This window comes from Physella acuta, unplaced genomic scaffold, assembly GCF_028476545.2.
Source record: "Physella acuta isolate Inbredline_101_S28 unplaced genomic scaffold, ASM2847654v3 ptg000161l, whole genome shotgun sequence".
Lineage (NCBI taxonomy): Eukaryota > Metazoa > Mollusca > Gastropoda > Physidae > Physella > Physella acuta.
In genome coordinates this window covers 678,584-700,722 of record NW_026731680.1, presented here as the reverse complement: position 1 = coordinate 700,722, position 22,139 = coordinate 678,584, and the positions used below count along the sequence as shown (strand labels likewise).

The 22,139-nt window shown below is 33.0% G+C and overlaps 1 protein-coding gene across 1 annotated transcript; it reads left to right on the top strand.

Annotated features, from left to right (window-relative positions):
- The first annotated feature begins 1,609 nt into the window (after nucleotides 1-1,609).
- LOC131935851 (condensin-2 complex subunit D3) lies at nucleotides 1,610-22,111 on the top strand. Its single transcript, XM_059292551.1, has 45 exons — nucleotides 1,610-1,673; nucleotides 2,146-2,313; nucleotides 2,445-2,530; nucleotides 5,750-5,825; nucleotides 6,025-6,102; nucleotides 6,197-6,312; nucleotides 6,558-6,653; nucleotides 6,806-6,933; nucleotides 7,274-7,370; nucleotides 7,513-7,622; nucleotides 7,718-7,829; nucleotides 8,067-8,153; nucleotides 10,378-10,447; nucleotides 10,531-10,618; nucleotides 10,857-11,017; nucleotides 11,434-11,604; nucleotides 11,724-11,857; nucleotides 11,950-12,065; nucleotides 12,196-12,306; nucleotides 12,548-12,616; nucleotides 12,806-12,908; nucleotides 13,135-13,231; nucleotides 13,641-13,730; nucleotides 13,943-14,019; nucleotides 14,363-14,483; nucleotides 14,916-15,053; nucleotides 15,406-15,639; nucleotides 15,910-16,039; nucleotides 16,141-16,249; nucleotides 16,525-16,609; nucleotides 16,861-16,965; nucleotides 17,097-17,166; nucleotides 17,315-17,399; nucleotides 17,510-17,599; nucleotides 17,811-17,981; nucleotides 18,088-18,172; nucleotides 18,518-18,621; nucleotides 18,988-19,196; nucleotides 19,594-19,690; nucleotides 19,786-19,857; nucleotides 20,150-20,228; nucleotides 20,431-20,523; nucleotides 20,933-21,014; nucleotides 21,314-21,350; nucleotides 21,746-22,111. The coding sequence occupies exons 1-45, from the start codon at nucleotides 1,610-1,612 to the stop codon at nucleotides 21,863-21,865; spliced, it is 4,821 nt and encodes a 1,606-aa protein (XP_059148534.1). The 3' UTR covers nucleotides 21,866-22,111.
- The last annotated feature ends 28 nt before the right edge of the window (nucleotides 22,112-22,139 follow it).

Below are 22,139 nucleotides of genomic sequence, written 5' to 3'. Positions count from 1 at the left end.
AAATCTTTTTTAAATGTACCAACTTGGGAACAGAACAAAACTAAACACAACACAAACGAACGCAAAAAAAAAAACAACGAAAAAACAAACACAACACTCATAACATAAACACAATTTAAATGCAATCATAAAGGCATTTTGCTCACAGTCTAGCCCGTAACGCCAAAATCGCGCCCTTTCCGGGGATTTGCACCCCCCTAAAACTTTCGATTTCCACCCCCCCCCCCCCTCGCAAATTTTTTCCAATGCACTTTGGCGCCCCCTAAGGTCGGCACCCGGGGACATATGCCCCCCCCCCCCTCGCTACGCCTCTCCTATAAAACCCGAAAGATAGAATAATAATTAGAAAACAGTATAAATAATAGGCAGTATTTAAAATATCCGTGTTTTACCTACAATATTTCACTTTATCCATTCACGCATTTTTTTCCAGTACTTTAAATTTAAAAAAATTACAATAGAGTTTCATAACTAAAACCATTGCGCACCTAATGAACGTGATGACGCGTCTATAATAGAGCTGAATAGTTGATTAAAAATTATAAGTAATAAACAGTAGGGCCTACATTCAGTGAATAAAATAAATAAAAGATTGCCTTTTATCAATCCATGCTAATTATAATTTTCTAACAATAATTTCCTCTTACACATCCGAATAATTTGCATTCACATTTTGCTAATTATATTATTGCAACACTAATTCCTTCTATGACGAACGTATATTTGCATTCACATTTTTTATTAGCGTGAGTTTAATGTATTTTTAAATTACCTCCTTTGTCAAAATTAGAAAAGAGTTAAATTAATTTGATTTTTCTACCGTACTGTTATTATCTTATTAAAATGTATCCACTTTTTCTGGGAACCTAAACGAAAATGATATTTGACATTAATCTTTTTAATACGTTTTAGCAGTTTGCGTGTATTTAATATTTTCTTGACGTTATGCGAAAGAGTAAAAACCGTGGCAATTATAAAATAGCTCTATGCCGCTATATAAACAAACCCTACTCTAATACTTATAATAAGACACTGCGGTGCACTGAAAAGCACAGCATGGTGCAAATGTTTACTTTTATGGTTCCAAAATCTATAGCGATGACGGAAGGAAGGACTGACACACTACCAGCAGCGTTATATTATAGATATGGTTTATCTCTCTAGATCACTAAATGTATAAAATTCGTATGTCTGTACAAAGTGGGCGATGAAGACACCAGAAATAGAGGTCATGAACACATTTAACAATAAAATGTTTGATGCATCTTTCGGGGAGTGGACGTCATTACATAAACTGGTCTCACAACAGATATTTCGGATGAGAATAAAGCACATCCACACCGGGGGGGGGGGGGCAGACTGGGGGACTTATCAAGATTTTGTGTGTGTGTGGACGTCATAATGGATTATGAGTTTAAAATTACTAAATTCAGGCTAGTACAGACGATAGACTAGCAAGTTTTGTTTCCGTCCACCACAGGACGTGCTTGAAGGCATTCCTTTGTTAATTAAATTGTTAGATCTAGATCTAGGTCCAGCCTAAAAATTTAAAAATTTGGAATAGGAATTGGTCAAACTTTTTAAAACTGTGGCGCCAATAATTGTAAACATGGCGGATGGAAATACTACAGTGGCAGTATTCGAAAGCCTTCAACTTGACAGATTCCCTACAGGTAGAATCTATACCTATTTAAATGTTAAATAGAAAAGATAGGCCCAGAAAACAATCTTAAATAATAATATAATAGAACAAGGCATATCAAGGTCTAAAGTAAGAAAAACAACACAAATCAGACACAGCAACCTAACGAACGAACGACCAACCAAGAAAAAACACTCTCCCCAAGCTTAGAAACACTCACTAAATCTAGTGAATCTGCAACCAAACGGAATACAGTTGGTTGTCTCATTAAAATTAAAATAACTGTTGATGTTACCAACTACATTGCACATAACATCACTTTCAATTAAACATCAAATTATTAAAATTAGGTCTCAAACTTATTTTAAACTGAAATAACTGTGTAACAAAATAAAAATAAATATTTCATGGTGAACTAAACTTTCTTATTATTCTGCAAACTTGCTTGATGTTGCCCCAATCATCTCATATCTTGCTACTTAACTCTGTTAATGAATTTTTAGAATGGGTACAAGCATGTTGGGATGAAGACTTTGCAGATGTAGGCACACTACCACTTGAAGTTAAAAACCTTCTGGATGATGCAGGATATTTTGTTGAACAACTGGAGAGCACGCTGGAAGTTGTTGCAGCATGGCTCATGACCAATAATGAGAATGAAAATGGTGAAGGTAAATCTTTCAAGCTAGAATTCTTGTTTTCACGTTTTCTCATTGTTATTATGCTCACTGTTAATTAGTTTTATAAAAAAAAAAAATTCAATCTTGTCATTTTTCAAACTACTTCAATTCCTATTTGACAGGTCTTTGGAGTGTACTTGTTGAGGCTGAAGTATCACACAAGAAATTGGTTGCCCTTTTAGCACACCTTACCCATAATGCCAGTAAAGTAAGAAATATGTTTTATAATACTTCATTGTAAGTAGATCTATCTACTAAAAAGGAAACTTTTTAATAAATTTTAAATTTAGGTCATTCTTAATAGAATTTATGTGGTAAGAAAAGCTTGTTGGTGCTAATACTGTGACAGGAATATGGATGTAGCTAGGCCAATGCCGCTGCCGAGAAAATCGGACAAATCGGCTTTTCCCTACCCCCTGCATGTTTAACTCCGTTTTTTGCATGCTTTTATTGTGTTTATGTTAACATGTTATACATCATTCTGTTCGTAATTGAACAACCTTTTTAACTGTATAAGTTTGATTTCTTTATTATTTCAGACGTTGAAGAAATCGCCGATTTAATCGCATTTTTTACCCCCCGCGGCGACGTGCCGATTAGGGGGGAGGCTTTTTCACCTTTTTAAAAGAGGGGTGTTACTTAGAGTCTATAGACTCTTTGAGTTTTCGTACTACAACAGTGAAACTTGGTAGAAGAATAGATTAAAAGTTCACGTATAACGCTCAAGGTTCTTGGGGAAAATATGTTAAATACTTTTGGAGATATCGAACGGCAAAGTTGAACTAAGTTATTTGGGCTATTAATGAACCGATTTTTAATTTGAACCTTGAGCTGTATTCCTGAAATCTCGACGTTTATTAATATGTATGATATGTCATATTAGGCCCTATAATAAGGACGTCTATAGACTTTGAAGTGGACCGAAAATCAAAACATGACGCGCCGACCGCTGTCCGACTGAACCGCTCGGCTGTGCTTCGAATCGCTGCGTTTTAAATATGACGCGCTACAAATTTTTTTTATAGACGTATCGAGTTTACGTACTACAACAATCAAATTTGGCAGACGAACAGATTAAATGTAGGCGTACAACGCTCAAGGTTCGTGGTCAAAATAAGTTAAATACTTCGGGAGATATCGGACCGCAAAGTTGAACTAAGTTTCCCGGTCTATTATTTGACCTATTTTACATTTGAACCTTGAGCTGTATTCCTGAAATCCCGCCGATTATTTTAATGTATGACATGTATTATAACACCTCATAATAAAGCCGTCCATACATTTTAAGACGGAACGAAAATAAAAATTAACGCGTCTGCTGCTGTCCGACTGAATCGTGATCTACACATCGTGTAGCACAGCCCAGTGTGTGGTCACGTGACGCTAGGCGGTCGATCCGATTGGATGAGACTATAAACAATTTCTAAAGATAGATACCTGTGTTCCCGTATTTGACTCGTCGGGTATTGCTATTTTATATTTAAGTAGACAGGCATGTTTCATAACTTTGTTTTAAACCATTGAAACGGCAAAAAAAGTCGTAATAGTATTTACTAATCGTCAAAATTAATCTTCTTTAGAAATTAATCCGGATAGCTGCGACCCGACCAAACAATGCTGACGTGATTCGCGTGCCGTAACGTTTCATTATTGTGTACATTACTTTTCCTTAAAAATGGCTTTAACTTTAAAAAATAAATTAAATTTTACCCCGGGCTCTTTTTTCGGTTGACTAAAAATTTTTAAAACCCTTAACAACGTGGAGGTTACTAGCTTGCCAAATCGACCAAAATGGGATGGGGAGTCACTGACCATCCTACACGGTTTGTAACTTATGTAACACCGTATGTAACACCCATAGCCTCACCCCGCCCCCACTACTCCGTGACGCGACAAGCCGAGGGTCGGCGCCTTTGATGTTGTAAAACACCCATACGGTACCCGAGCGGCTCGCGGTGGTTTCATACCCCACCTCCCTCCCCCTTCACTTTGTGGAGTTGATGTTACTAACCCTCGGGCATAGATCAGGAAATCTTCCCAGACTTTTGTCTCTAAAATTACATAATATTCGTCTGACACGTTCATCGGGTTGGCCGACTAGCCTATCTAGCCTCGTGTTTACGTAATACGGGAATAAAATTCGTTGGTCAGAAAACCTGGTTACCCACGTCTGATTGAACTAAATCTAGGCAAATGCTGATGGTGATAAACGCCTCCGTGTTTAGCTAGACACGGGAAACTTTTTAAAATGCCTAGCATCTACTACACACAGTCAAGCACTCAAACACGTGCTTTTTTTTCCTAATGGTAGGCCTACAAAATACACAAGCTTACAACTAGCATAAACATTGAGCATATATAAATCTATGTTATAGACCTATAACTTACACTACCTTGTACAAGCTAAAAAAAAACAATTTTCCTCCAATGTTTATGTTATTAAAATTGTAAAAATGAGCAATTTTTTTGTGTTTAAAAATATTACAAAATTGTCATAAAGCACACTGATTCTGATAAGACACATTTGTAACTAGGCTAATTCTATAGAAGAAAGTTGTATCAATGGTATGACATTTAAAGTAACAAGAAATATAAATATAATAAGATATGCCTATATTTTTGGAATAGAGTAGGCCTGTAGGATTGCACATAGATTACATAACATATTTTAAGAAGTTACATCATCACAAATATACTATTGTTATAGCATCCTCCTCTTTGTATTAAAACTGTATTAGTTATCTTTTCTTTAAGTTTCTTTAAGTAGGCTATTCACTTAAGTTAACTGACAATGAGCAAAAGAGATTTTAAAATAAATACATGGTAAATTATGAGCAAAAGGTGCGAATTACATAACCTGACCTTTATAGTTTTGTAATAATGTTCGACCATTTTAAATATCACCATTAGCTTCAGCATATTCAAATGTCATATTATGGTTTAAAACAGTGTTTAATTTAAAGAATGACTTCTTATCACACGTATTATCAGATGTTGTAAAAAAATTGAAGGGGGGTATTACATAATCCATGATAAGTCTGTTATGTAATCAAAAGACACTTTTTAAAATAGCATCATTGGATTCGGCATACAAAAATCTACAAAATATCATAAAATGACATCAATTGGTGTAGTCTGCTTACTTTTATACCACTTTTAGTGAAAAACTCTTAAAAATTTGGTCCATACCCTCCCAGTATTTTTCCTCTTTCAGGGTCTACCCCGGTTGTCTGAAAAAACTGCTGTTTTTTTAATGACAAAACAAATCATAACTTTTTCGTTTATGGTCAGATTTTGAAAATTCAAACTGATCTGTAATCAGATTGACAGCCCCTATCTAAATATGTAACTATTATATTGTTTTACTGAAATTAAATTTTTGCATTGGCCTAGCTAATGGATGCATAATATTTAAATTATTGCACAGGTTTCTATTAGTTTTAATGAAAGAGCAGCTGGTGTACTTGCAGCTTCATTATACCTCAAGTTAATTGCACTTCCTGGTATGTCATATATATATATATATATATATAGATATAGATATTAAATAGATTTATTAATTATTTTTTGTACACTCACACATTGGTGTTGTTAGAAAAGTATTATGTTGATTTTTAAAATTGTATTTATATTTATGTGAAAAGAACACTGTTATCTAAATCTGTACAATAACTAGTGTGATCAATTGTCTTTATCTTTCAGGAAGTGCTGCATTTAAAATTTATAATCCAGAACTTTTTCTACAAGCTTGTCGACTTCTTACCAAGTGGAGCAAAACAGGTTATTATTTTTTTTATATATTATGATTTTACTATGGTTATGCCTCATGAAATATCCTGTTAAAATTTTGCCTAACCGTTTTTGTTTTGATTAGACTGTAATAGTAAAAGAAAAAGAATAACAACACCAGTAAGAGCGAATAAAAAAACCAAAGTTGGAAAGAAAGGCAAAAAGACAAAAAAGAATTCTGGAACTTTTCCTGAAGATGAGGTTTTTATACAATGCTTTTACATTTTATGCCTGTTAATAAATAAACCTTGTTGTTTTTTTTAATTTAGTTTTATGATTATATTCTAAAGCCATTTGTTTTTGAGAAATAAAAATTTTTTTTTTCCAATCGGTCAGTTTAGAAATATTGCAAAATAATCACTTTAGTTGTAGTTTGGTTGTTTTTTAAGAACAGAAATTGAAACAAATTTAAGGATTTAAACATTTGGCCTTTATCTATAAACCAGGATGTGGCAGATGAAGAAGACCAGGGAAATGAATCTGTTGAGCTGACCGCCTCTGAATCACAAAGACTTGATGAGTTCATGCAGCAGCTATTAAAGGTGTGTATCGTTCATTCCCAGCAATACTTGATTATTTTTTTTTTCGTATATTTATAATTAGTTTGGGTCATTTCTTTTTTCTCAAGCAAAAACCTTCAATATTTTTTTTCCACTTTTAATCTCTCTAACTTTGTTCTAATATTCAATTATAGGATGTCCTTTTGATTTGTGAGAAGTATTCACTCAGGCAGTCAGAATCAACAGCTATCCAGCTCCTTTCAGTGCTGGTAGATCTCTCGCGAGTCTCTCCAGAGTCCACTATTGAGGAAATGGGGCAGTGGTAAGTGGCTTTATTTGTATGCTTAAATGATACATTCAACTACATTATGGTAAATTTCACAAAGTTAAAAATCCACGGTTGTTTAATATAGAAAGAAAAAATTAATGAAATGAACTCTTGATCAAAATTCTAAAAATGCATTCTATATTAATATGTTCCTAGTAGAACAGATATAAGGGGCTGAGTAAGAAAAAAAGCTATTTCTGACTTGACCAAATTAGGTGATAACAGATTATGTGATGTGTTTATTATTCCTAATTAGTTTTAAGTAAACAATATTCTCCATGTAGTTTTAATTACCAGATTAGAATTTGTTAAAAATGCCTTACATTACTTTTAGGAATAGTGCGAGAAGTAGTCCTGGAATTTTAATTTACAAAGCCATGTACTTGCTGTGCCAGCCATTCCATGGACATGTCACTGTTTTAATAAATGAGGTAAATGTCAACAAAACATTAATCTTTATATTATATATAATGTAAATATATTATATTTATAATTATTTTTATAATTATATTCTTTGGTTAAATAACATCAAATATGTTCTCTGCTACCATGTACCACTGAAAAAATTTGCAGGTTTGTAAATTGCTTTTGAACCATGTGCTAATGGTAGAGGATGGAAAAATATTTACCAACTTGGCTCGTCCAGTGCTGACAATGAGAAGATGTGCTCTTCATTTTATTTTGTAAGTTCACATTTTTAGTTATTTATGTATTGGTTCTCAGAAAATAGTTTCATGTGAAACATCACACAATTTAAATTTTTTTGTAATGTCTGTAGATATTTAGCAAAAGAGCTGGGTGAGCGGTGTGTTGCGCCTATAAAAACATTCCTTCAACACATTTGTTTTAAAGTACCAGACCGCAGTGAATATAGAACATATGCAGCTGAGGTTAGTATTTGTCTTATTATGGTTAAGGATGTGGAAGTAATAAACAGTAGGAAGTTAAGAGAGAAGTAAAATAGACTATGAATTAGTTACTAGTTTCATCTGTACAACCTTCTTTATTCTAAATGCTTAGGATTGTTTATGTTGATCGTTTATATATATAATGCTTTAGATATTAGACTTAATCATAGCAAGTTCATTTAAATTAAGAATTTATCCAGTTAAATTTTTTTTCTCCAGGCTGTTTTGGAACTACTAAGTTGCTTTTCTGATTTAGATTATGCCAAAATTTTAGAATGGTTCAAAAGATTGTCCAAATATAACAAGGTATTGTTAACTTCACAGTTTTCACATTTGTTGACTTGTTAAAATTCAAAATAATGTTAATTAAAAATTGAACTTTAATATCTAAATGAATGTTTGCCATATAATACCTTCGTAGGTTTATCCTCATTACACTGTTTAGATGTTATAAGCTTAATTACTGGTATTTCAAGAGTTCAAAAGCTCATAATGCCAATAGTTTTAGTTAATCAGGGTTCGTATGCAGTCTGGAAAAAGTCTTGAATTTAGAAAAGTGAATTTAAGACTTAAAAAAGTCTCGAACATCGCTAGTTTTTGGGCAGGTTTTTTTAGAAGTCTGGAAAAAGTCTGGAATCTTGTTTTAGAAACAAAACTTCGTAGTCCATATTTTCCAACTTAAAAAATTGCTATTTTAAAGTGAATTTACTCCAATTTTTTTTCCCCGCGCTAAAGCGCGGGTTTACACTATGTTGTGATGTTTTTCGCTGGTTCGCAGAAAAGAAAACGATGCTCAGTTTCTACATCATTAGGAGAAGAGGGGAAGGGAGGGAAGAGATATTTTGTAGCGTGACTGACCCCGTGTAAATGTGTTACAAGTACTTAAAATTGTCATTTAATAAAAGAATTATCGCTCTCAGAATTGTTAGGCTCTCGATTTTACCCGCTATTTTTTCATCGTTTGAGTTTGCATGCAGGCAGTCATAACAAAATGTTATGGGAGAGATGTGTGAATGGTAGTTTAGATATAACTTATCAGTCTGTAAGGCGTCATCCATTTATGACTTACAACAATTTTTCGGATTTAAGACGACCCCCCCCACCCTCTGTCCCCACACGTTCACTTACTTTGGATTAATATTAACATTTATAAGATTAATAAGCCGCAAGGCCTCCTTGGGTTCATACCTGTATTTCTGTTTGCTTCAGCTTAACAAAGAGGTACTATTTTTTTTTAGGAGTCGTCCATAAATGACATCACACTCCGGAAAGTCGGGAGGAGGGTTATAGAAAGTGTGACGACACGCTCTTGCAATAATGTTAGGGCATATATAAATACCGTGTTTTATTTACACGCTGGGATGGTTTTTAAATCACCAGCACAGTTGTCTTAATTTTACATTCTACTCGCAAGATACACGTTTTATGTTTGTTTTAGAATGTAATCACAAAATCTTCCGACCCCTTCCCCCCGCCATGTGTACGTCATAAATGGATGACCGCTTTAATTTTAATCCACCTTCCATTAAACTGTTTTTGAAATCTTTGCAAAATGCTAACGATTAAAGTTAGACTACCCCGCCCCTCCATGTAACATCGGTCACTTGTGTGAACTCACCGTGACCCCAAGTGCGTAGTTGGTACTGCTTGGTAAGTAGGGTGGGGGAGGGAGTATAAGTCACAGCACAGTTCATGTTATGACGTATTAAACAGGCATACTGAAGTCCAGACTACTATGACCTCACAGTGACCCCTTCAGCGTGTGGTGTGTGTCTGTGGGGGGGGGGGTGGGAGAATACTGGCAATTTTCTTTATTGCAGACCCGTTTCTCAGCTATTACTATAAGCACAAACAGTGAATGATGTTTTTTTTTTTTTTTTTTTTTTTTGCTACACATTTTTTTTACAAGTAGCCTAATAATATTAGGCTACTTAACAAGAGCAGACCTAAATTAATACATTACATTATTATTCTTTAAAGTAATTAACTCTCACTATTATGTAATACCATTTTAATGATAGTTTAATTGAAAGCATAAGCAATTAGATCAGGAACAGATTACATAAGTCTAATGTTGGAAACAAAATAGTTGCATCATTTTAATCAATTATTTTAATTTTTAAAATTTTAGGTAGGGTGGAGTAGGCAAACTTTAAAAAAATGATTTTCTGTCAATTTGGTTAGAGAAAGTTCACTATGAATATAGCTCAATTGCCTAACATAAATGTCAATTTAGTATAAGTAATTATAATGACAGTACAAATAGTGCATCATTTAAAAAACTTATTCGCTAACACATCTGTCTAAAGTCTGGAATTTTTCCAAAAATGTCTGGAAAAAGTCTGGAATTTCATTTTCAAAAAGCAGTACGAACCCTGTTAATGATTGCTACTAGGAGTAAGAAATCCATTTACATTACCATACATATTTACTTTTTTTTTTTTTTTTTTTTTTTTTGTGAAATGTGAATGGTTGTTTTTGTAAATTGGTTATTGCAACAATTATTCTTTAAGTGTTTATTTGTACGCAGGTTTGCCAACGGAGCTTTGTTGTTGAGATAATGCTGGCCCTGCTTGAGCAGCCAGAGAGAAAACTGTCTTGTAAGTCAACTATTTGCCATAGATACACTGTTATTAGATAGGTTTTTCTTACAGTTTAATAAAGTTTGCTTTACTGTTTTCAGCTGAAGTTCCCAATGATCTTGCACAGTTTGCCACCCACAAAAGCATGTTGTGTACTATGCTAAGCAGGTGTTCTGATTCAAATGCTGGGTAAGCATAGATACACCTTGTAATACAGAATAATAGGTTCAGACATTTTAGTCTTTTGGGTATGACAGTAAATAAGACCAAAGGGATTTGTTTGTAAAGGTAATACACTTGGAATTTCTTAATCTGTTATTATAAATATCTGGGTTTAGCACTCAAGTTCTTAAACAGGTGTTGGTTACACTTGATTTATTTATTTGGTAAGTTGTATAATTGTCATCTTTTATATTACTGCTCTAAGTGTCAGATCAAGGGCGCTAGTTGGATTCTCAGTGTGTATAAACTCAAAGCAAAAGGATGTTGTTAATACCATCAAAGAGGTGATAACACCAGTAGCAACACAAGGCAGGCCTACGGCTAAACATTTTATGCCAACCCCGCAGTTTGCCCTCAGGACAGTAGGTGAGGATTATATTCATCTTGTATTTTGCTATATGGAGGATTGAAACTTAAAGAGACTGGAATCCTGAGAAGTGTAGGATTAGATAAAGCCACACAAAGATACAAACAATTCTTAGCTTCCTTCATATATCTCTTGTAACTTAACACCAGTATTGTACATCGTATAGCTATACTTAATTGATTACAATTTACCACTTGTAATTTTAATTTGGCTTTTTACAACTAAAGAAGCTGCTAATATAACTTAAGAGGTCAAAATTAAATTAAGGCCTGATGCTTCTCTTTATCGATACTACAATCTTTACAATTATGTTATTTAATTCCAAATATTTTGAAAAGCGTATCATTCTATTTAGTTAAAAAATATGTTAAGGTGCTGCTACTTAATGTGCTTATTGAATAATTCTTTCTTTCAGCTTCTGAGAATGAAAATCTTGAAGAAACACCAGTGGGAACGACTGGGGATATTCAAGAGAATTCCACTTTACCAATTGAAAAAAATAAGACTGCTGATGTGAATAGTAACACCCCAAAAATGTCGTCAAAATCATTCTGTCATATTGAACTCACCCCTGGTTTCAACCCATGTACGATTGATAATTAGTTACTGACCAACGATATATTTTTAAACATTTTCTCAGTGAAAATTAAATAGAAGATATTTGCTAAATTATATAGTGGGTAATGTCAACAAATGTTTTTGTAGATCTACCTGATACAGAGGGTGTTATCTCCATGTTTCATCGCAGAGCCTTTGACACCAAAGTTGTTGTTAGAAAATGTGCGTTACAAGCTTTACAGAAGGTGATTCAGTTGGAGGCTCCACTTTATAGGGCAGAGGTATTGAATCTCCTACACAAGTTTTAATTTGTTGTGTACGATTCCTAGTCATGATTTAGATTTATGAGTTTGGATTTTACTACTTTGTATAGGACCTAGCAGTTTTACAAGAAAGGTGTGCTGATCCTGCTCTGTCTGTGAGGAAACAGGCTGTGCAATCAGTGACGGAATTACTGGAAGCATTTCCACAGGATAAGAACATACAAAAGTAAGATCCACTGTTTTGAGAGTTTAAAGTGTTTTAAAAAATTTCTTAAAACTCGTTTTTTCGTTCATATTTGTTTTCTATAAAATTTTATGTAATCATTTTAATTCTCTAATTTTGAAAATTAAAATAGAGCATGGATATTTGGCCTCTTGCCACAAGTGATGGACAGAGAGACCTCAGTCCAGGAGAAATGTTTTGACCATCTAGAAGAGTTGATTCTAAAAAACTTGAGTGCTAGCAGGTAGATTCTTAGTCTAAATAAAATAATCAGATATAGCAAAGATTGGGATGGCATTTTAAGTTACAAAAATTACTTTTTATGCCTTTTGTGAGTATCTGTGACTGAGAATTAATATTGTTAAAAGAAGTTTTTTTAATCAGTTTATCATCAGATTATACATTATTTCTAGTTTATTTTATTAAATTATGAAATAACTGGTTAAAAATTGACTTGTTTTGCTTTTCCATTTATTTAATCAAAGGGACTCCGATTCAGGCATAGAATGGGAGTTACTTAATATTATTGCTGATGAAACCTGTGAAAAATTGAGGTAAACTTTTTTTTAAATGTGAGGTTAAAAAAAAAAATTCTCATCAATATGAACTTCTTTAATAAACAGTTGGATTTTACTGCTAAAATTGTCTATCTTAGATAGTATGTGATTTTTTTTTTCTATTTTAAATTTGTTTTCATCTAGATTTCTATTTTTTCTTCTTTAATTTGTTTTTTAAAATTACAGGCGCTACTTGCAGAAAGCATGTCAGTACTGGGCCAGGAATAAAAAGTTAAACACTGCTGTGCTGAAAGCTGTTCAAAGCCACATCAATGGGGCAAATGATAGGGTAGGGAAGATTATGTTTTTTAGCCATTACAATAATTGAATTCCATATTAAACATTTTTTAAATGAAGTTTCAGAATGTTTTATTTGATGTATTCATTGTTACCCTAGGGATACCAGAAATTAATAGTATCAAAATGATAATCTGGCCTTGCTTAGGAATAAAGAAGTACCACAAATAGGTAATAAAATGTGTGTGTATGAGCATTTCATGTCTGTGTCCCCCTAGGCTGCCTGGATGTTCCTAGCCGAGATTTCAAAAACTCCTGTAAACATTAAACATGAACTGGTAGTGAATCATTGGAAAAGTATCAAGACTGTGCCAGGTATTTTTTTTAATGTTGTTTACCTTTCAAATGGGATGGCATGGTTGAATAGTAGAGCATTCAGCTGCTAGCCTGAAGGTCTCTGTCTGGCTATGATGGGTAGGCCTAACGAACTCAACGTTGGGGACAGTAAATTCTGCTGGGCACGGTGCTAACCACACTCCCTTCATATGCCGAAGTCAAGAAATGTTAAGTCTAAGATGGGAACTTTTTTTACCTACTAAGCTAAGCAGCTAAAGTATTTCATTAAATCCATTAGGGATAGGTAGTTGTAGAAATGTTAATGCTGTTATGTTCAAAATCAAACTTTCTTATTTCCATATAGGCTACATTCCTATTTAAAAATATAGTTATTATAGTTACTCTACCTGAAGCGCATTTATTTTATTTTTATTTATTTCCCTACCAGATGAAAGTGCGTGTACAACATGGGTTAATGTTCTCTCTGTGTTGGGCGCCATAGCTAAGTCCATACCCTCTGGGGTGGAGGAAATACTTGGTAGGTCCATGAACTTTGTCAGTCTTGAAAATGCTGCTGTTAGTTATCTTGATTTTTTTAGTATTTCTTTCAGATTTGTTACAAATTTAATATTTAATGCTTGCAGCCATACATTTTTTTTTAAACAAGTAAACATTTATTTTTATGTCTGATTTAGGAGATAGGTAACCCTTTGTTTAATTTTCTGATGTAATGATTTCTAAATTTTGTAGATGACCTGAAGAAAAAACTTTGCTCGTTTTCTTACCCTCCACCTTTGATTGCTGGCATGGTTAATTGTGTCTCCAGGGTAGGTTCAATAGTTAAAAATTAGACATGTATGTAATCCTTTGGTAGTTAATTAATGAGGTCAATGAGCCCATGTTTTTTAATAATTCTAAAGAAATAAGTTTTAAAAAATATGTTTTAAATATTAGATTTAAGTTGTTGTAGAAAACAATTTTTTTACTATGACTTTATAAACCTTGTAAAGCAACTTGAAGATTGATAGAATGAAGTTGGGTTACCAAATAGGACAGTTTAAAAAACGGCTATGTCCTAACTTAACACAACGGATGTGTTGTCTAGAATACATTATTATATAGTAATTGATGGGTCTTAAAACTTTACTCAATGTTACGATCTGGTTTCAGTTACACAACTGTTTAGACCCTGAAACATCACAAAGATCTATCCAGGCCTGGGGTGGGGAGCTCATGAATGACTGTGATAAATATCTGTCACATGTTATACTGCAAGCAGAGAATAACTTAGGTAAGTAAAATATGTGGGTAGGGGACGGATTGGTCTAGCGGTAGAGAACTGGACTGCTAACCTGTAAGTCTCGAGTTTTAATCCGGGTTTAAGTCAGTAGACTGTCCCTGAGTCCACCCAACTCTGATGGGTACCTAACTCACATTAGAGAAAGTAAAGGCGGCTGGGCATAGTGCTGACCACACTATCTCTTCATATGCCGAGGTCACAGAAACAAGTGAACTCTACTTTACTTGCCCTATAGACCGTCAGGTTTGAAAGGGAACTTTACTTTTAAATATGAGGGTGACAAAATGTTAATGTAAATTTCAATATGATTACATTGAATGTTAGAAATGTAAAAATCCATGCAGATGGTTATAAAATTAATGACAGACCAACTGTTTGAGTGTGGGCTTGAAGTTTTTTTTTTTTTACTATTTGAAATTCCAGAAAGTATTGATGAGGAAGAGATGATTCGATACATGTTCACGTTGGGTGAAGTGTGCCAGCGATGTCCAACACAAATGCCCAAGCGAGTAACTCTTCTTATTCAATCAGTAGTAGCTTCCCCTTGCATTGGAGAGATAGGTATGGTAATTTTCATTATTAGTTTTAGCATTAGAGTAAGAAATAAATAAATAACGTAGTAATTTTACACCATCCTTAAAAATCTTACCAGCTGAAGTGATATATATAATGGAAACATCAAGTTGATTAATTATTTATTAGATTAATTATTCAATCCCTTTAATACATAACCATTGAAATGGATGAAATACATTTCATCAGCCTCATAGATTTTACTACTTGCTAGTTATTTTGGTTGTGGTGGTATCAAGTTTATAATACATTTTAGAAATATTGTTTCATTTAAATAGCATGACATGCTTATTTAAATATAACTCAATTCACTTATGAAAATGTATTATGAAATATGAAGGCAGCAGTGGTGATTACCACTCGGAACAACAAGCTGAGAACAACAACGAGGGCAGGAAACTTGACACCCCTGACATGGACGTCCCATCCTCCCAGGAACAAAGCAGCCAGCATTCTCTGCCACAATCCTCCCAGCCCAGCTCCCAGGGCACTGTTGCATCATCCCAACCCCTGTCCCAGTTTAGAGGCTCCAAGATGTCTAGCAAGCTGAGAGCTCATGCATTTATTACTTTGGGTAGGATTTAATTATTAATGGTTTTAATATTAACTCGTCAATTTTTTTAAATAATTTTTTTTGTCTTGTTTATGCTGTGGAATCTTAATTTTTTACTACAAAAATTAGCAAGTCAAATGCTGTTTCTGTTAATAAAAAAAAATTAAATAACTATTTCTATGTAAAAACTAATGTAAAAATAAATGCTTATTCTCATGTTTCATATAAGGAGTTTTAGTTTTTATAAGGAAATGTGGTATCAAAAATGTAGCTAACACTCTAAATCTGCAGGTAAATTGTGTTTAGTGGATGAGTCTTTAGCTAAAAAGACAGTGGCTGCTCTAGCAAGAGAACTAGAAAAGTCTGACAGTCCAGCCATTAGAAATAATGTTGTCATAGTTATGGGGGATCTTACCATAAGGTATGTAAAGATTGGCATCGCTGAAAATCTGAGCTTTATTAAGATCATGGGTAGCAAAGTATGATGTATTTGTAATATTTTCTTTTTGTAATATAAAATAGGTACACCACTTTAGTAGACCGCTACATGACCAATATTGCAGCTTGTTTAAAAGACCCATCAGCTCTAGTCAGAAAAAATACTCTTACTATTCTCACGAGGCTTTTGCAGGTTGGTGTACTTTTTTAATTAGCATACCTTTAAACTGTATCCATGACTGTGTATGGGAATTGTTTATATATCCTTCTATATCTTACAACTGACAGTGAGATGGGTAATGTTATTCCAGAAACTATTTTACTTACATTTTTTTTCTGTCTGTATTACTAAACACAAAAAATAGTGTTGGGTAGTGATACCAGTCATGAAGAGCATTATAATTTCTTGATTTTAATAATGGAAGTATGCAAATTGGTGCAAGCTGTATGGTTTATAACTTATTTCAGGAGGAATATGTCAAGTGGAAAGGTGTCCTGTTCTTTAGGTACATCACAACACTACTGGATGAGGTCAAAGAGATAAAGAGCTTAGGTTAGTCGACTTTTTTATTTTTGATACTAGTTACTAGTCAATTTTAACCTTATTATCCTATTAACATAAATTATTATACAGCTAATGGTGTTACTAAACCATAATACTATGCCTTTCCTCCAAGATATAGTATCATGATTATTATATCATACAATTAAAAGTATGAAAAATGTGTTTTAAAACTGACTTTAATATCTGATGAATGTTCAGTCAGTACTTGTAATAACTGATGTTTGAACTATTTGTTACAGCTGAGTTTTGCTTGGAGCATTTATTGTTACAGAAACATCCCAACATGTTTTTTCACCCCTTTATTGAGTGCATTTTTCATTTCAACAACTACCAAACTCACCCAGGTAAAGAATTTATTTCAGGCTACCTAAATCTTAATGAGTTATTTACCCAGATAAAATAACATTCTTGATTATTAACTGGTGTATAATTTATTTTACTTGTGTCTAATGAGACTGTATTTCATTTCCTACAGTATACAATCAGTTTTCACAATCAGATGGTGAAAAGCAAAAGTTTTCCTTGGCAGGTCCACAGAATGCTAAGTAGGTTGAACTTCTAATTAAATAATATAAATAGAAAGTTATTTTTAGTTTGGGATATATATATATATATATATATATATATATATATATATATATATATATATATATATGTATATATATATATATATTAAAACTAATCTTTTTACAGCCGTAGAATGAGTCTATATTGTTTCATGCTTGAACACATGACTGATGAGCAAAGGTTTAAAATCACTGCTAAAACCAATAAAGAAGTGAGTACCAATATCATTATTTACTTTATTATTTTTAAAAAAATTAATTTTGTAATTGTTAGTAATTTAAAGAATGTTTTAACTTTTTATATTTTGAATCTCATCCTCAGATTTTGTCAGCCATTGTTGATAAAATAATTCCACTAGATGCTGATGGTGCTTCATTATTGGTTGATGCTTTGGCTATTTTAAGTAGTAAGGTCTGTTACTTTTTGATTCCCTACTAGTTTACTTTAACACATAACTGTACTGTGACTTGCTTTCTTCACATGTATTATGTATTGACTTAGTCTAAGTCAGCAACTCCTGTTTTATTGAATTAATCTGACTGAAGCTAGTGTGACTTGCTTTCTTCATAAGTATTATGTATTGACTTGGTCAGCAATCCCTGTATTATTGAATTAATCGCAGGAAATTAAACTGTCAACAATGAGAGGCAGAAACACAGATGATGTTCCTGAAGAAGGGGCTGATATGGCTCAGATAGTGACTGCCACAGCCAAAAAGGTTTTGATATCACAAGTTGTAAAACGGAATGTCATGGAAAACATTGTGCCTGTGGTTATTTCCCTAAAGCACATGGTAACTAAAGACATTTTTTTTCTGGTTTTAACCATTTTCAATAGAATAGTTTGATTATTGTTACTTGTATTCTTTTTTTAACATTAATTTTTGTTCAATGTTTTAGCTGGAGAAAAGCAGATCTTCTCTTCTAAAAGACTTAATGGGATATCTACGAGAACTGATGAAGGATTACAAATCTGAAATTAAAGGTGTGTAATATTTTCAGAATAATCAAAAATAATAACTTAAAAAAAAAAGGCCTAATAATTTGATTTTGTGAACATGCTATTTTAATCACTAAAGTTAGGGTTAGTGCATAGTAAATTAAATCTATGAAACTGAGGTCAGTGCCTATTGTTCAAGCTAAAATCTTAATATATTTGTCTTGAGACTAAGCAGCAAATAAGATCTGGTTTTAATAGCATTACTTTCGCTAGATAACCTTTTTTTTTAAAATACTATCTGTAATTGATTACACTAGAAGTGTTCCATAATTTGTTACTGAAAATTAAAATGATTAAACTGTTCTAAACATTTAAAAAAATTGTTTACAGACATTTTGGCTGATGATAAACAGCTGGCTGAAGAAATTGCATTTGACTTGAGAAACTTTGAAAATCGGCAAGCTGAAAGGGAAGCCTTAGCTCGGGCCACAACAGTTAGAACCTTTTTTTTATATACATACTTTAATAGTTTATCTTAGTCAAACAGATAAACCTTTTTAGACTAAATTACTGTTTAAAAAAAGCAATGATAAGAAAGTGAATGATGAGAACATGAAAACTATTAAAAGCATTCGGCTAAACTTAATTTGTATCAATTGAAAGTAATGGTCCAGTGGGGAAGCGCAGATGATTGCTAATTGGAGTTTGTATTGTTGTCCAGCTTAGAAAGGTAGCTTCCTTAGAAAACAAAGGCAGCTGGGCAGTGCCAATTACAATGGGTGAACTGCTCTGTTGACCTATAGGTCCTGTCTCTCCTTCACACACAGGTTTTGTATCTAGTTATAATTTCCTACCTCCAGGCAGCAGATGGAAGAAGAACACCAAGACCCAACACTCCTGTGGTTAGCAGAACAAGTAGCACCAGCACCAGTCCCGTTGTGGTCTCAAACCGAGGCACCACAGCAGCAGTAAACGTTCTTAAAGAAATCAAAATCACGCAGGCACCCGCAGATGTTCCAGATGGTGGATCAGGTAGATCAAGTCCTGCCTCCTCCAATCCATCCTCCAGGTGAGAAAGTCAGGATACCTGAAGTTTTGTTAGAGTTGTCTTAATAATTATATTTTATTTCTCTGTTGCGCCAAGCCAGGTTTTCTTAATGCACTGTTTTGGTCTTTGTTGCATTTATAGATCTAGTATTTTATATTTGAAACATAAAGACCAATTATTATATGAAATCATTGTCTGTTACTTTCCCATTTTATTTTTTTTTATTGATTCAACTTTTTTCACTTGACGATTAGAAAAAACATTTTCTTGTAGAGACATGCACAATTTTTAAAATAGATATTTAAGCATTTGTTGGTTTATATGTATATACATTTATTCCAAAAATGATTATTTTTATAATTTCTACTTAGTTGGCCATCAGAGGGTCAGCAGTTGTAATGAATTAATTTAATTGCAGGCGGTCATCATTCTCTATTGTGGATGCCGCTAAGAAAGCTATGACTCGGGTTGACCAGCTAAGACAAGCTGGTGGTCCTTTTTCACCTGTTAAACTGGTAAAATGTCTTTATTTACATATTTTTACCCTTTTTTTTTTTGTCTGAAAATATTTTTACTTGATGCTAATTGTGTTTGTTGTAATGTATTTTAGAACAAGAATTCATCCGTTTCCTGTCTCACATCTTCACATAAAAAAGGAAAACACAAATCCAATGTATCTCCGGTAAGTTTCAATTAAAGCTGTAATATTTGATCATTAAATGCCAGTGCAAATTTAAATATGATTTCTAATCAAGTTTTTCAAAAGTTTTAACTCTAAAAACTAACAACAAAAAAAATAGTGTATACATTTTTCTAACAAACTTATTTGACAGATTTTAAATGCATTACCATGTAATGTGTATCCTTTACTTTAAATTACACAATTATATTCTTCTTTAGTTAAGTTAAAAAATCATAATCCTTACTTTTAATTAAATAAGTATTTTAAGGCCTATTTTAAATTTTGGTTCCAGAACTGTGAGAGCAATGAGAATACATTGATGTCCCCAGTGAGGGTACCAAGTCAAACTAGGGCCATCAGCACACCCACAGGTTACTTTTTATTGCATAATATTTGATTACCTGTAGGAATTGATGTGAACTGTTGAAAGTTAATTGGGCTATTTCTAGAGATTATGCCGGGTCACTTGAGTACACTATCCCTGTCAATGCTTCCAACTAGAATTGTTAGCTAAATATATAAAACTACATTTCTAACACTGACTATAAAAATAATTGTTCTATTTGTATATAGACGCCATGTACAACATAACATTTGGAGCTGATGTGAACATCACAATGCTCCCTCCTTCTCCTATACCATCAGTGGCTAGTGCTCAAAATGGAGGTAAACACAATTTTTTGTTTGTTTGTTGAGAGTGAGGGGGGATTGTTTAAACTATAGGATTCCAAATAATTTAAAAAAAACTTTTTTCCAAACTTCTTTTCAACCCTATGTTCTGAGTAAAAAAAAAAGTTAAGTAATGAAGAAGTAAATGTATTGATTGCTGATAAGATTTTAACCATTTATGTTTGATTTGTTTTTTTACTTGTCTAACAGGGTTTGAGCCTATAAAATATTTTGTATACTATGGTGTAAAAAAACAACTCAGTCATAGCTGAATCTTTTAAAAATCTTTTTTTTTTTTTTTTAATTTTCTTTTTTTTTAAGAATCTATATTACAGATTTGTAATGTATATTTCTTTAGCTTTTGATAATTATTAGAATGATTACCAGAAACAATTTACTATCACAGGGAAGTTGTGCCTGTCTCCAACTGTCAAAGTTCAACGGAAAGGAAAGAAAAGCATCATTCATATGCCACATCCTGAAGCCAAGTAAGATTGTCAGATATTGCTAACACAAATATCATCAACTTGTGGTGGCTGTTGTTCATGAGTCCCACAATGTAATATAGAAATATTGTCAATATAATTAACTGAAGCAATATAAACATTTAATTATGGTGTTACTATTTTTTAGGTGAAGGTATTCATCATAAGAGTAATTTTAACCAACAAGAAAGCTTGATTTCCTTTAGGAAATAGAATATAATTGCTTATTCCCTTTGCTACTTAAGTACAGATTTAATTTTAATTCTGGTTTATCTAAATGTTAAATTCTGTTATTGTTCTAGAGACCCAGAGCCTGTCAAGTGGAATATCAAGTCACCAGTAAGTCATTCGTTTTTGTGCATCATGTGCATCTTCTACATTTAAACATTCAGTTTGTTGCAATTGAAGTGGGTTTATGAGACCTGCTCTAATATAAGTTTATTCAAGTAAACAATTACTAGTGTTTTTATTGTAGTGGAGGGTTAAGGATCAGCTGACTTAATGTTTAGTTTTGGGCAATAGTTTACTTGTTTATGAATAACACTAACAAATACCCTAATATATGTAGCACTTTCGCTGTACCATTTTGTTAGTTTCTCTGTAGTGGGTTTGATGGGTTGCTTGCCCCTTTGTCCGAGCATTATTTAGCTTAATTAACTTGTATTTAAGTAAGGTTTAAATAGTGTTGTTTCAGCTGCATCCAGAAATAGCAATTTTTCTTCTTGTCATTTTAGTCAGCTGTCAAGCTTGAACCAGACGCATCTTTCAGTGGTGATGGTACACCCACCAGGAAGTCTTACGCCTCCGCCAGGGCTGGGATCAGAAGAAGTGGGAGACTCAACTCTAAACAATAATTTATATTTTTCTGTTGTATTTATTACTACTTTTAATGTAAATTATATGCTGATGTTATGCTTTGATGTAGAGTAAACCAGATATGTAATTGTTAAAAAAATATTAGAGTAATTAGTTTTTAGGACTATTGGCCTTTTTTTTAGTGTCTATTTTAGTGTATTTTGTAATTTTAAAAAAGCAAACTAAATGCTGTAATCACTTTTGTAAATTGAAATATTTTTCTGTGTTCTGTACAAAGCATCAAATAATGTGTACATTTATATAGATAAAATA